The following is a 13,853-nucleotide window of genomic DNA, read 5'->3' on the forward strand; positions in this document are numbered from 1 at the left end:
AATATATTTAAAAAAACGAATAAGTGTCAACACTTACACACACGTACTGTATGTATAAAACACAGGTAAAAACATTTTCACAAACAAATCAATACATTTATTTAGGAACAAAAGAAACAGGATAGGGCGCGTTTATGCAAATTACTAACATTGAGTACTCATTTACTTAGAATACCACAAAAAAAAAAAACTCATTAACATTAGAGTTAAAAACAATTAAGAAATTAATTAAAGAATTATTTGTGAATAAGACCAAATTAATTTTTAAATTAAAAATTATGAAAACCGTTAATTTCTATCACTTATTTATGCCCACTATCTTAACAATAACATTTATTTAGCATAAAGAAAAAGATGAGTTATTAACTCATTCGTATGGGAAAATGTGCCATAAAAATATAGCTTGGAAAATGAAACCACTTTTCAAAGTTCTTTCATTAACATTACAACAGACTTCCAATGCCACAACTCACGTAAAGCAAAACATTTAGTTAAAAACTACTTGCATGTCCGTTTCACAAAAAGTTATTATTTGACTTCAGAAGATTGTGAATATAGCACATGAGTCATCTAAACTGATTTTATGGGGGTTTTTAATGGTGCATTTTTTTGGGAGTTTGACAGCATCGGTCATCATACTTTCATTGTATGGAAAAAGAGAAGTACAAATGTGCTGATAAACATTTTTTGTGTTCCATGAAAGTCAGTCATATGAGCCAGAAAGACAGGGGGAATATATAATGATAGAATTTTCATTTGGTGATGAACTATCCCTTCACAATCTACTAATCAAGATTATCATATTAACACAAGAGCTGTAGGGTATAGTTTAAGCAGCCTGCTCAGGACGTCAAAGCTTGACAGGATGTCAAGGTTCTGACAGGAAGGAAGAAATTCAGTGGGATGATTTTGTACTGTGGGAATCTGCAGCGAAAGTTCTTCGCATACAAGGCCATTTTTACATGTACCCTTATTTAAGCAGGCGGTCAGGCCATAAGATCCCGATCCCATGCTCTTGAAGAGGTCACGTAAAAAGAAAGAAGGAAAAAGCTGGAATTACGCCTTTTTGAAGGTATAATATTAACAGACTTATTATTGTCTTATTGTTAATGCAGCCAATAAAACGGATTTAAGTGCATTCCTGGACCGTAAACTGCTCAGCTATGTAAAAGCAAGCAGGCACTTGTCAAAATGTGTCCTAAATTAATAAATACAATATTTTATAAATATTATAAAATATTTTCAAAACTAATACATTTAATAAAATAAATGACAATTACGCTTTTCTATATATGCTTTTAGCATCAAACTTTCAAGTAATCTGACATCAGATGTATTTAAAGAATAATGGGAAAATACCAGGGGTTTATTGCAGGAACTTCCTGTCTGCGGAACACTGAGAGAGAATATGAAATATTATTTCTGGAGATACTGTTCACAATAGTATCCTGTGAGGCATCAGTTCATTTTGGTTTGTGCATTATATCATTACAGGGACGCTGCTGCTTCTGCTGCTAAATACTGAGTTTATTATGTCAACCAATGGCGCCTTTTGGACATCAAAACAAGACGTAATGAGCAGTAATTAACCTTCCATTTTAATCTGTTAAGTACAATGTTGACCATCCAAACTCAGTGTAGAAACCATGGACATCAGCTGCTGTCTGAAGAGATAACCGTCACATGATGGCCACTGTCAGAGTATTTTTGGCAATGTTTTGAAAATTTAGAAACTGTAATTAAAACTGTGCAACTCAATTCAAGTTCAAATATACTCTCTAACACTGTCCTACTGACAATGAAATACAGCTATGAGGTGAAAGAACATATTTGATGCCTAATATACAGCTATGTGGAGCAGAATTATGGACCATTGAGTTTTCACTGTGGGCGGGATTTCCCAACCCGACAAAGCAAAAAATGTGTGTGCAATACAGTAGTGGCTGGTCAAGAAACTCAAGATTAAGATGGAAGGGTGACGCAATTTATGGTGTCATGTCTGGTTATATTGTAAGATCCATTTCGAGCCAAAACAGAGAACGAACAAGACAAACCTCTGTCACAACCAGTAAAACAGCCTGCAAGACATGCAGCTACTTCAGAGCTCAGTTATGAACTGAAGGAAAGTTACAATCAACAAATGCACAACCTTAGAAAATGTAACACAGGAATGCTGTCAAACTCATTTTAAGTCACAGGTCGTACTGGACTAAACGTCTCCTTGTGAGGGCTGAATATTAATAAAAACTTGGTGTTCCCAATGGAAAGCACATACTCAATAGAGTCTTCTAGAAGTCAACAACAACTTTAAATTGCTTTAGTACTAAATATTGGGTAAAACAAAAAACTAACTGGAATTTATTATTTTCAATCACCAAATGCCTTTAGATCACAAATGCAATTAGGTAGGGAACATTACCCAAATAGTTGTGCCCTGATTAATATTAATTGTGTAGTTAGGAGGATTCCTGACCTAATTTCACTCGCATTTATAGTGGTGGGCAAAATTATTAGAACATTAGTATTTTCAGCAGCTAAAAATAGTTTTAAGTCAGCTGTTTCTATCTTTTTCTGTAGTGTGTCAGTAGGAAATATCAGTTTACATTTCCAAACATTAATTGTAATAATCCAGTGAGATTTCTGTCTGACAACAGCCAATGCTCCATACAGATATCTGATCTAGGCTGCTTTTCCCAAAAGCATTGTAAGCTTAAGTTGATTGTAGCTCCATTGGTTTCAATGGGTCTACGATGTACTTAAGCTTACGATGCTTTTGGGAAACGCAGCCCAGATCATCATCCAGTCTGTCTGGAATGACATGAAGAAACAGAACAAACTGAGACAGACTAAATCCAGAAGAACTTTGGCAACGTCTCCAAGATGCTTCAAGAAATGTTTTTGCCCCAAATCCCAGATTCATAATTTCATCTGAGAAAGGAAGTCATAGACATTCATGCTCAAGGCCTGACCTATTGGCCAAATGATGTGACCTTAAAATAAAGCGTTATGTTACTGGTAATTCTGCAGAGATACTGAAGAAGACATGATTCCTGTTGCTTTGATGTCGACTTAAAATCCTCTCCATTCACAGAAACACCGATTAATGAAAAGTGCCCTGTTCTGAAATCCAAGGCTTTACGCTATCAGCATGATCACAGATGCGCTAGTGACTGACGCGCGAACAAAGCTTCGTTCAGACTTGCAGCAAAAATGACGGTGAGAACAGGCAAACTTGACTCACGCTACTCAGCAGCCCGAGAGGAGAAGCCAGCTAATGGATGCTCTATCTGTTGAGACGGCAGTTTTACTCCGGGATCTTATCTACAAGGAGTACAGAGACTCGGTTGACGGCAATTGTTGTCACAGCGACCCCAGTGTCAGAGCGACCGCGTCACTCTATCTAGCAAGAGGCTCTGCATGAATGCAGCGGGTCAGCCTGGCTCATAAAGGATCCTTTCACCACTGGCTCATTTAGGCCTTCACCCCAACACTAAGCGTACTGGAGTGGAAGCATCCTCTGCCGGCCGCTGACCTTTCAGTAGGGCCTTGTGACGCCTATTCAATTTCCGAAGTCGAACCTCTGACAATGCAAATGGTAGAATGTTTAATATGTCAAAAGGAAAAGTCATAAAAGCAGTCCCCCTCTCTGCTTTGGATTGGACAAAGAATGACGTTTTGACATTCTGTGACGTTAAAAATGCTGGATCGTTTCAGCCATAGTGGCCAGAGAATTGTGACATTATCTCATCACTATCGCTCTACTGTGGTCACAAAGCCATGAGCCAAAAGAAAATGCATGTCTGTTCATCTTCACCTCGGTTTGCAAGTTCATTCACATTATGTCAATCGTTCAGTCTGAAAACTGTGGCCTTAACAAGCCAAGTCTGCTTTGCTGCAAGCAATGCAATTAAGTTATGAATGCTTAAAGTTAGTCAGCACACAATTGCCCTATTTATTTCTTGTATTCAGGGTAGGGGTGGGCGATTTTTTTTAGAAATATCACAATTCACGGTTTTATCACGATTCTTCGTCATGTTGGTTTTACTATTTTGGTTTTACAAGTTGTCTGAGTATTACAGCCAAACTAGAAAGAGAAAGCCTTTCAAGACATGAAAAAAAGATAACAAAAAAAGACATGGCAGATATTTTTTAGGCCAAAGTGGGTGAAGAGATAAAATAATGAAAAAGACTTTTATTTGTTATTAAAAAATAAGAACAAAGATACACATTACAAATACACATAATATATAAATAAAACAAACAGTGCTTTATTTTCAGGTACAATAGGTTTATTTAGCAGAGCATTCAATGAAATTGAATGAACAAATATAAAATAAAACACTAGATAGACTGATTCCTAAAGCAACTGTATTAAAGTTTTTCAGTCAAGAATAGTGAGTGATTTTTCTCTTTGCGTTTTGTTGTTTTGTTAACGTTAAATGAATAGTTCCCCCAATTCTGTCAATTCAGTCATAATATTTTATTTTTATACCATCATTTACTCAAAAGTTGTTTTAAACCTGAATGAGTTTCTTTCTTCTGCTGAACATAAATGCTATTTTGAAGAAGGTGGAAAACCAAACAGTTGCTGGTCCTCAGTGACTTCCATAGGATTTTACTTTCCTATCAAAGTCAATGTGGACCAGCAACTGTTTGGTTACCCTCTTTCTTCAAAATATCTTATTTTGGGTTCAGCACAAGACATTAATAGAGGTTTGGGACAACATGTGAGTGAGTAAATAATGACAGAAATTTTAGGGTGAACTATCCCTTTAATGAGTCGACAGCATGTTTAGTGTCCTGTCCCTTTAAGAGCTGCACGCATCTAATATACAGACACGCATCTGTTTCTCTCTTAACTCTTTACTTTTATTTTAGAGATAACCAACTGAGTCTGTATGTAAACCTTGTGTGTTTTGACAGTATTAGCGCAAAAGATAACCTAGTTGAGTAATCAGGCGCTGTTAGACAGGCTTTTTAGTGCGCGTGCTTCAGGTGTATCCGCTCAGAAAAAGAGCACGTAAGACCAGCGCGCGAATTAAACATTTAACCAGCAAGGCTTGTGTGCAAATAATGTACTTTTGCGATCGCGAATAAGTGCAGTTTCCTGTCAGAGTAACTCTACTGCTGTATGTCCTGTTGTACAGTATATAGAGAACTGTATTTGATATAATGTGTGCTGTAGCACGATACTACGATATTTCTTCAAAAGCAGATCGTGGAGACATTTTTATCGTCCACGATCACAAATCGTCATATTGCACACCCCTAATTCAGGGTTTCTGCAGGTTTTAAAAAGGTAACGTTAGCTATTTTTAAGACTTTTTAAGGAATAAAGTGAATGGAACACAATACGTCAATAATATGATCTTTAAATTAGGGCTGAGCGATTAATTGCATTTGCGATAATATCGCGATATGAAAAAACAATTTTTTTCAACCACAGAAAAAACACACTGCATACTATACAATAATGTATTACTTGTCTTTGTTGAACAATACAGAATATAAAAAGCTTTAAAAAATAATCGCATATTAAAAATCGCAATCACAATATTGGTTAAAAAAAAAATTTAAATTAGATTTTCCAAAATCGTTCAGCCCTACTTTAAATGTAAATGTCTTGTGTTTTCAAACTTTGAAGTGTTGCTTTGTTACATCTTCCATCGGATCTCCATTTTTACAAAAAGGTTTATAAATCTGCTTCAAACTACTGGAATATGGAAATAATCATAACTTTTACTGTACCTTCTGATCACACTGCAAATAAGCTGATGTTCGCTTTCCAGTGCAAATGTCCAAAGATTCATAAATCAAGACACATTATCTTGAGAATCAAAATGTCATCAGAAAAACTCTTGCTTTCTGAAAAATTGATCAAAAAGTGAGTTTCTGATTAAAACGAGAACACATTTCAGCTAATGGGCTCAGAAAAAAACTTAATTCAAAAGGTAAACAACTTTTAATACTGCATTGTAGGGGTGACCCCGAATAGTCGACGATTCGATGTTTCGACAGGAGCCTGATTCGACTCCCAATCTAACAGTCCAATATTCGCGGGTGTTATGATCATGCCATTTTGGCTATATGGGGGTGATCAAATGTCTGATTTCACATAGAACAACCGGTTTTCTCCCAAAAAGTTCATATACAGCCTATTTAAGATATTGCTGTAAATAAGAATCTGAAAAGAAAAACGCTTTGAATAAATATTTTAACGTGCGTGAATAAATCCAACCACCCTTATAGATTTAGTGACCGACATGGAGCATCTTGGCGGCAGGGATTTAAAACTTTAACAAGACTCAAATTGACACAGGCAGAGTGAAATACTGGATTTCTTTTTCAATCAGGTAGGGTACAAGTGATTTCAAAACATTTCAGCCAGTTTATATATATATATATATCATGTATATATTATTTATCTCGTATAAGATGCATTTGGTTGAGTTACAGTAAAGCGCTTCATTATACAGTGATTATCTCTTCAGCGCGCACAGCTCGAGCAGGACAAACAACAATGCAGAATATCAATAACTATGACTGGGAATGTCATATACATAACTTTATAATAAGAACACTATTATAATAAAACGCTGTGAATTGTTAGTTGCCGTGTCTCTGCACGGTTGCATGAAGAATTCATCCACAAAAGGAGCTAATTCAGAGCCGCGCAGACGTGTTCACTTATTTGGGGCATTTTGTGCAGATAGCCTATAAGTTGTAATATTAACGTTATTTTGTATAAATGATGAAGCGTATTCTATAGGAGATAATTTAGTTAAATAGGCTACCATTGATTAAATACCTGCTGCTTCATTCTACTGGTCATCTTCAGCGCGCGCAGCTCAAAACAAAAATGCAGAACATTAATAACTACTGTCATATGTGACCCTGGACCACAAAACCAGTCTTAAGTCGCTGGGGTATATTTGTAGCAATAGCCAAAAATACATTGCATGGGTCAAAATGATCAATTTTTCTTTAATGCCAAACATCATTAGGATATTAAGTAAAGATCATGTTCCATGAAGATATTTCGTAAATTTCTTACCGTAAATATCTCAAAACTATTTTTGATTAGTAATATGCATTGCTAAGAACTTCATTTGAACAACTTTAAAGGCGATTTTCTAAATATTTTTTTGCACCCTCAGATTCCAGATTCAAATAGCTGTATCTCATCAATAAACCATACATCAATGGAAAGCTTATTTATTCAGCTTTCAGATGATGTATAAATCTCAATTTCGAAAAATTGACACTTAAGACTGGTTTTGTGGTCCAGGATCACATATACATAACATAATAATGAGAGTAAAACAAAATAATGTGAATTCTTATTGTTTCGCTGACGTTAGCTTTCTTTTAATCAATACATAAAACCTTATTTACCCCGAGGCGTCCATTACACATTTTCCCTGTGTGTTAACGTCAGTTGCTAATTATGACTTTCCAATGTCTGACCTGACTCTTGGTTTTTTGCATTCTGTCCCGTCCCCAAACACACGATTCGACTATCAGTCGACTATCGGCAAGATTCGAAAAATCCTTAGTCGGGGACAGATAAACTGACAGATAAACTCACTTAATTTTGCTCATGTTCTCAGAAAGCAAGAGACTCGTTGTGCATCTCAATGAATGAAGAAATACCTTGATTTTCTCTCTGGTGACTGGGTTTAAGGAGACTAAATGACTGGAGAAGTCCAGTCATCCAATCATATTGCCTCCTTAAACCCAGTCTCTTTCTTACAACCCACTACAAGCTCACATCCAATCAACAACCAATGAGTCCCCACTAGATGCCTTATATATTTTTTCTTTTTTGATAATCTGCTTCACTCAGATGTACATCAGTACAGAAAAAAAGGTTCGTCACAACTTTAGTAACATTTTGACTTTAAAAACAGATTTTTATATGTATCCACGTAATTCTGAATGCTAGCTTTCAAATGTTACAGTAGAGGCCACAACGATTACAATACAGCACTATGAACATAAAAGCTCAACCAAACTTAAAGACTGCAAATCATCACAAATTCACTTTGTGCATTTGTTAAAGCACCATAGCAAATTATTGTGTTATCTACAAACAAACCTGCCAAACCTTTGTAGTTTAATGGCAATGTCTTTTCCCAAGTTCTCTTACATCTTGATGAAAGCAAAACAAACTGACAGGGCAAAACTACACAAGTCGACAGAGGTCCATTGTGTTCAACCTAAAACAAATGCTTACAAGACTCTAGTTTCCGGGAATCCAGTGAAAGACAGACTCAGAGACCATAGGTTCTGCTATGGTTCTCAGCAAAGAACCCTCTTGTTATCTAGAGTCATAGGGATTCTTGAGCTGCTATTGTATATAGTAAGGTCTTTGGATTCAAAGTTTGTGATGCTACATTATAGGTTCTTCAGATCAGTGTAGGCTACTAATTTATAAAACAAGAATACAGAATAAAATGTAATTTAAATAGAAGGAAATGCATCATCTCTGCCAAATGCATTTAGACGTACACATATCACAGTGTGCCCACATTTAATAAACAATACTTTTATTATTATTATTAAAGTAGCTCAAAATAAAAATCAAATAACCTTTATTCATTATATTAAAAGTGAGTCATTGATACTTCAGACTGTAAACACCGTGTTAGCTTGTGAGCTAACTTAGCTACTGAGACTAAGGAAAGAGCTATGGGCTAACAAGCGAAATAAAATTATATATACAGAAAACAGGACATTTAAAACATGTGTGGAATTGTTTATGTAACGTTTGAACTCATTTGTAACCGCAAACAATGTTAAAATAGTGCTTCTAGCCAGTCACCGGCGCTGTGTCAAAAGCTCGCTCGCTGCCTAGCTAGACAGCATTTTAGTAGCATTCGACCGCTCCAAGTGCAGTCTAGGTAGGGAGCTCACTATGTTTTGAAACGCAGCCAGCGACACTTCGCGTCGTCCGAAAACAAACGCGTTATTATTATGTATTAACCCACATAAGCGTTGTCATACATACCAGCTCATCTTGTGCTCAAATTCAATCCAAATCAATCGAAATATAATCCCTTTCCTTTAAAACCATCGCCTTTTCGGTCTATAAGAGTGGGACAGCGAGCAGGAAGTAGAGAAGTTTACTGCAAGTCAGAGGTCGCGAGGATTTAAACTACGGCAAGCGGAGAGGTCAAACTACAGCCGCGTTCACACACAGTGAGATTAAAATGCGTTTATGAAGACTACGCAAACCAAATTATTGTAGTGATACAAGATTTCTTAGTTTCTCTTAATAGTTGATCTTCAGCATTATCTATTGTCCATTCTTTAAAGAAAACTTATAAGGGCTGTCGAATGCTTCAGTGGCTTTTACCAATATGTTATTACTGGAAGAGTTGCTCTTTCAATGCTGTGGGGAGTTAGGTCTAATTGAGTTCTCAGGTATGTTGAACTTTATCCCATACTTCTCCTCAAATCTTTACCAGAACTATGAATACACACAAATGAGACAATGTGGATATACAGGTGCATCTCAAAAAATTTGAATATCGTGAAAAAGTACATCTTTTCAAAAAGTGAAACTTTCATATATTTTAGATTCATTACATGTAAAGTAAAACATTTCAAACGTTTTTTTTTGTTTTAATTTTGATGATTAGAGCTTACAGCTCATGAAAGTCAAAAATCAGTATCTCGGTATATTCAAATATTTCCTAAGATCAATCAAAAAAAGGATTTGCCAAACAGAAGAGTTCTTTAAAGTGTGTTTATTTCTGCACTCAATACTTGGTCAGGGCTCCTTTAGCACAAACTCCAGCATCAGTGATGTGTGGCATGGAAGCGATCAGCCTGTGGCTCTGCTGAGGCACTATTGAGACTTCAGCTCGTCTGGATTGTTGGATTGACTGTTTCTCATCTTTCTCTTGAAAATATCCCATAGATTCCAGAGAGTGGTGGTGATGGCGCAGTGGATAAGACACATGCCTTTGGTGTGAGAGACCCGGGTTCGAATCCACTGTGAGACACCAATGTGTCCCTGAGCAAGACACTTAACCCCTAGTTGCTCCAGAGGTGTGCAACCTCTGACATATATAGCAATTGTAAGTCGCTTTGGATAAAATGCTAAATGAATAAATGTAAATGTAAATTCCATATGGGGTTCAGGTCAGGCAATCAAGCACAGTGATATCATGGTCAGCAAAGCACTTGGAAGTGGTTTTGGCAGTGTGGGCAGGAGCTAAAGTCCTGCTGGAAAAGGAAATCAGCATCTCCATAAAGCTTGTCAGCAGATGGAAGCATAACGTGCTCTAAAATCTCCTGGTAGATGGCTGCATTGACTTTTGATTTGATAAAACACAATGGACCAACACCAGCAGACGTCCCGGTACCCCAAATCATCACTGACTTCACACTGGACTTCAAGCAGCTTTGATTCTGTGCCTCTCCAGTCTTCTTCCAGACTCCAGACATTGATTTCCAAATTAAATGCACAATTTACTTTTATCTGAAAAGAGGACTTTGGACCACTGAGCAACAGTCCAGTTCTTTTTCTCCACAGCCCAGGTAAGATGCTTCTGACGTTGTTTCTGTTTCAGAAGTGGCTTGGTAGTCCTTTTCCTGAAGACGTCTGAGCGTGGAGACTCTTGATGCACTGACTCCAGCTTCAGTCCACTCCTTGTGAAGCTCTCCCAAGTGTTTGAATCAGCTTTGCTTGACAGTATTCTCAAGCTTGCGGTCATCCCTGTTGCTTGTGGGATGACTGCAATTTCTTACTTCCAGTCAACTTTGCATTTAATATGCTTTGATACAGCACTCCGTAAACAGCCACACCTTTCAGTGAAGTATGGCAGTATGTCTCTTCACAGTATGTCTACAATCCCTGCCGGCCCGAGACTCGAACCCGCAACCTTTGGATTACAAGTCCGACTCTCTAACCATTAGGCCACGACTTCCCCTGGTTGCCCTGGCAGCGGTGTCCTCTGTGACTTACCCTCTTTGTGGAGGGTGTCAGTGTTCATCTTCTGGACCATTGCCAAGTCAGCAGTCTTCTCCATTATTGTGGTTTCAAAGAACAAGAGTTACCCGGAATTTATACTGTAGGGATGGTCATTAATTGAAACTCGAATGTAAATATTCTAATATTTTGAGATACTGATTTTTGACTTTCATGAGCTGTAAGCTCTAATCATCAAAATTAAAACAAAAAACTTTTGAAATGTTTTACTTTACATGTAATGAATCTAAAATATATGAAAGTTTCACTCTTTGAAATAAGTTACAAGAAAAAATGAACTTTTTCACGATATTCCATTTGTTTGGGATGCACCTGTCGGCCTATGGCTCAGGTAACTTGAGTTGGCTTAGGCCTACTTAAGATAATTAAATTTGCTAAGAAATGAAATATCTGATCTTTGTTAAAATCATTGTTGCTGAGGACAAATTTAGATAAAGAAATCTCATTATCTCATATTATTTAAATATGTCAGTGTCCTAAGGCATAGTCCTATTCACATCAAGGACTATAAAGATAACCCCCCGGTTTCATAGACAAGTCTTAAGCCTAGTCCTAGACTAAAATGTAAGTCTGAGCTGTTTCAACTGAAAGAAACTTGCACTGACTGATCTTAACACATATCAGTGCCTTTGTTTTGTCTCAAGATGCACACCAGTAATGTTTTTTCTAAGGCACGTTTGTAAAAATGACTTAAATGTCCTAATTGAACTACGGCCTAATCCTGGCTAAGGCTAAGCCCTGTCTATGAAACCGTGCCAATGAGTTTTAATAATCATTCAAATTGTATGAGAGTCCATATCACAACTACACTGATAACGACACAGACGAACAATATCATTGAAATCACTTTCAGAACATTTTTTTGTCTGCTGATGAACAATTAAGAAATTACAGCCAATCAGAATCCATCCTACTTTAAAATGCTCAAGTATTTAAAGCAACAGAAATAGAACAGAATGGTCCATTGGTGTGGCCACTGATATAGTTATCGATCTAGATATTTTTATAATTACCGTACTTGTGAATGTTAAATGTTAAAAAGAAAAAAAAAGTTAAAATTTTTTGAGAATAGATAAGTACACACCACAACTACAACAAAAATTATTTATTTATTTATTTTTTTTTTAGAACAAATTTTATGCATTGACACGACAGCCAAAAAATTATTTACTGGACTTTAAAGAACTTCAGCATTCAATGCAGCAGATGATATTACAGTAGTACAAGCTGATTAAAGCGTTTTTGTCTGTTAGTTGCTCTGGGTGTCGTCTTCCAAGCCAAATCTTAAAATTAAAAATTTGACATATAAAAGTTAACAGCAACTGACGAACCTGGGGTAATAAAGCTGATTTTGCTAAATATATTTTTATTCATTTCAATTAACCACCCACACCTTCAAATTTAGGTGATTTATTCCATCTTTTCCAGTTTGTTGACACATTTGTTTGTTTTGGATTTGTGCAACACACACAAAAAGACACAATGGATTCTGTTGTATTTTATTCAGGTGTGTATTCAAGTACGCATCAACTGGAAAACATTTAATTTACAACAAAATGAGAAGCCAAGTGAACATTTCCTCTCCACAAAAGGATAACTTTGAGATTAACAATTAAGAGATTTTACCACTGGGCCTTACTATAAGGCAATGGAAGTAACAGGAGGTAAAAACGTATCAAAACATCCTTCTTCTAGTGAGCTAAATCCCACGTTTGTGTCCCTCATACGCATAAACGTGACCACAAACAACTCTTAAGTGCCTCCATCTGATAAGAGACATGCAAGACATGCAGTAAGAGATACAGTCCTGGAGAAAAAGAATACGGATACCAAAATATCGGCCACACAACAAATATTTATTTGCACACTATAAACCGGAAACGCTATGAGAACGGATGAGCATCAGTAAAGATGACTTTCTTCTTTCGCTTGTGTTTTTTTGTAGAGGAGATGAGTCACTGATCGTGTTCAAGCGCAGTGGACAGCGCGTCATGGGCCGATGCTGAATGTTTACTCTCAGTCTTTAATGACCGGCCATAATGAGAGGGTTACAGGGAGCACAATAATCAGGTAAACAACAGTGAATCAGTGTTGTGAAACAGGGCCTGCTTCAGAGCTGACTCGGGTCACATTTACATTTCTGTGCTGTCCTCTATGCATATTGTTCCATGGCAGCCAAGCCTGCAACCTGGCTTGGCACAAACAAGGCTGTTCATCCTGGCTCTGATCCAAAGCCGGTCATGCTGAGACTATGACGAGGGGGGGAGATGAGTTGTGAGACTCGTCACGATATCCATTTGCCCTAAAAACGGGCTGCTTCGTATTATACTAATTCAAAGGCTCGCAAAGTTCTTGATTAATTGCAAATGATACTGAAACTTCAACCATACATATAATTTATTTAACAGGTGGGGAGGGCTAATATTGAGCTAGTTTCTCTGATACTGTACTCACAGGGTCACAGCAATTTTATTTTTGGCTATTCTAGTGAAATTGACTCGCATACAAAAATGGAAAATATGGACATGGAGGGACTCAGCACAGATATACAGGTGCATGCAAGCATGCTCAAACACCAACACACGCACAAGTTTTCCGGAGGTCACGATTGCTTGTTGCTTCGCAGAACTTTATAAGGAAGACTTTTACTTGTTGCTAATAAAATCGGAGTCATGACGGAAATTGTGTTTTACGTTAGAATCACTTAAACGCATTCGCCAGATGAATTTCCTTTGCATCTCTATAGCTTTTCAGCACGCAGCTCCTAATGTAAATTGTTGTCTTCAAACTGAAGAAACGCACACATTGCATGCACACAATTCCGTCGGGTATCGTATCTGATCTGTGAGAACTG

General features: G+C 37.0%; 2 protein-coding genes across 2 annotated transcripts in view; both read right to left on the reverse strand.

Moving 5' to 3' along the window:
* Positions 1 to 9,161, reverse strand: part of LOC306849174 (bridging integrator 3-like) — a 60,423-nt gene extending 51,262 nt beyond the window's left edge. The window contains exon 1 of the mRNA XM_079384031.1: positions 9,011 to 9,161. Coding sequence (XP_079240157.1) covers positions 9,011 to 9,018 — 8 coding nt within the window. The 5' untranslated portion in view covers positions 9,019 to 9,161. The remainder of the gene's footprint in view (positions 1 to 9,010) is intronic.
* Positions 1 to 13,853, reverse strand: part of LOC306849172 (uncharacterized protein) — a 419,330-nt gene that overhangs the window by 206,647 nt on the left and 198,830 nt on the right. The window lies entirely within an intron of this gene.

This window comes from Barbus barbus (assembly GCF_936440315.1).
Source record: "Barbus barbus genome assembly, chromosome: 29".
Classification (NCBI taxonomy): domain Eukaryota; kingdom Metazoa; phylum Chordata; class Actinopteri; order Cypriniformes; family Cyprinidae; genus Barbus; species Barbus barbus.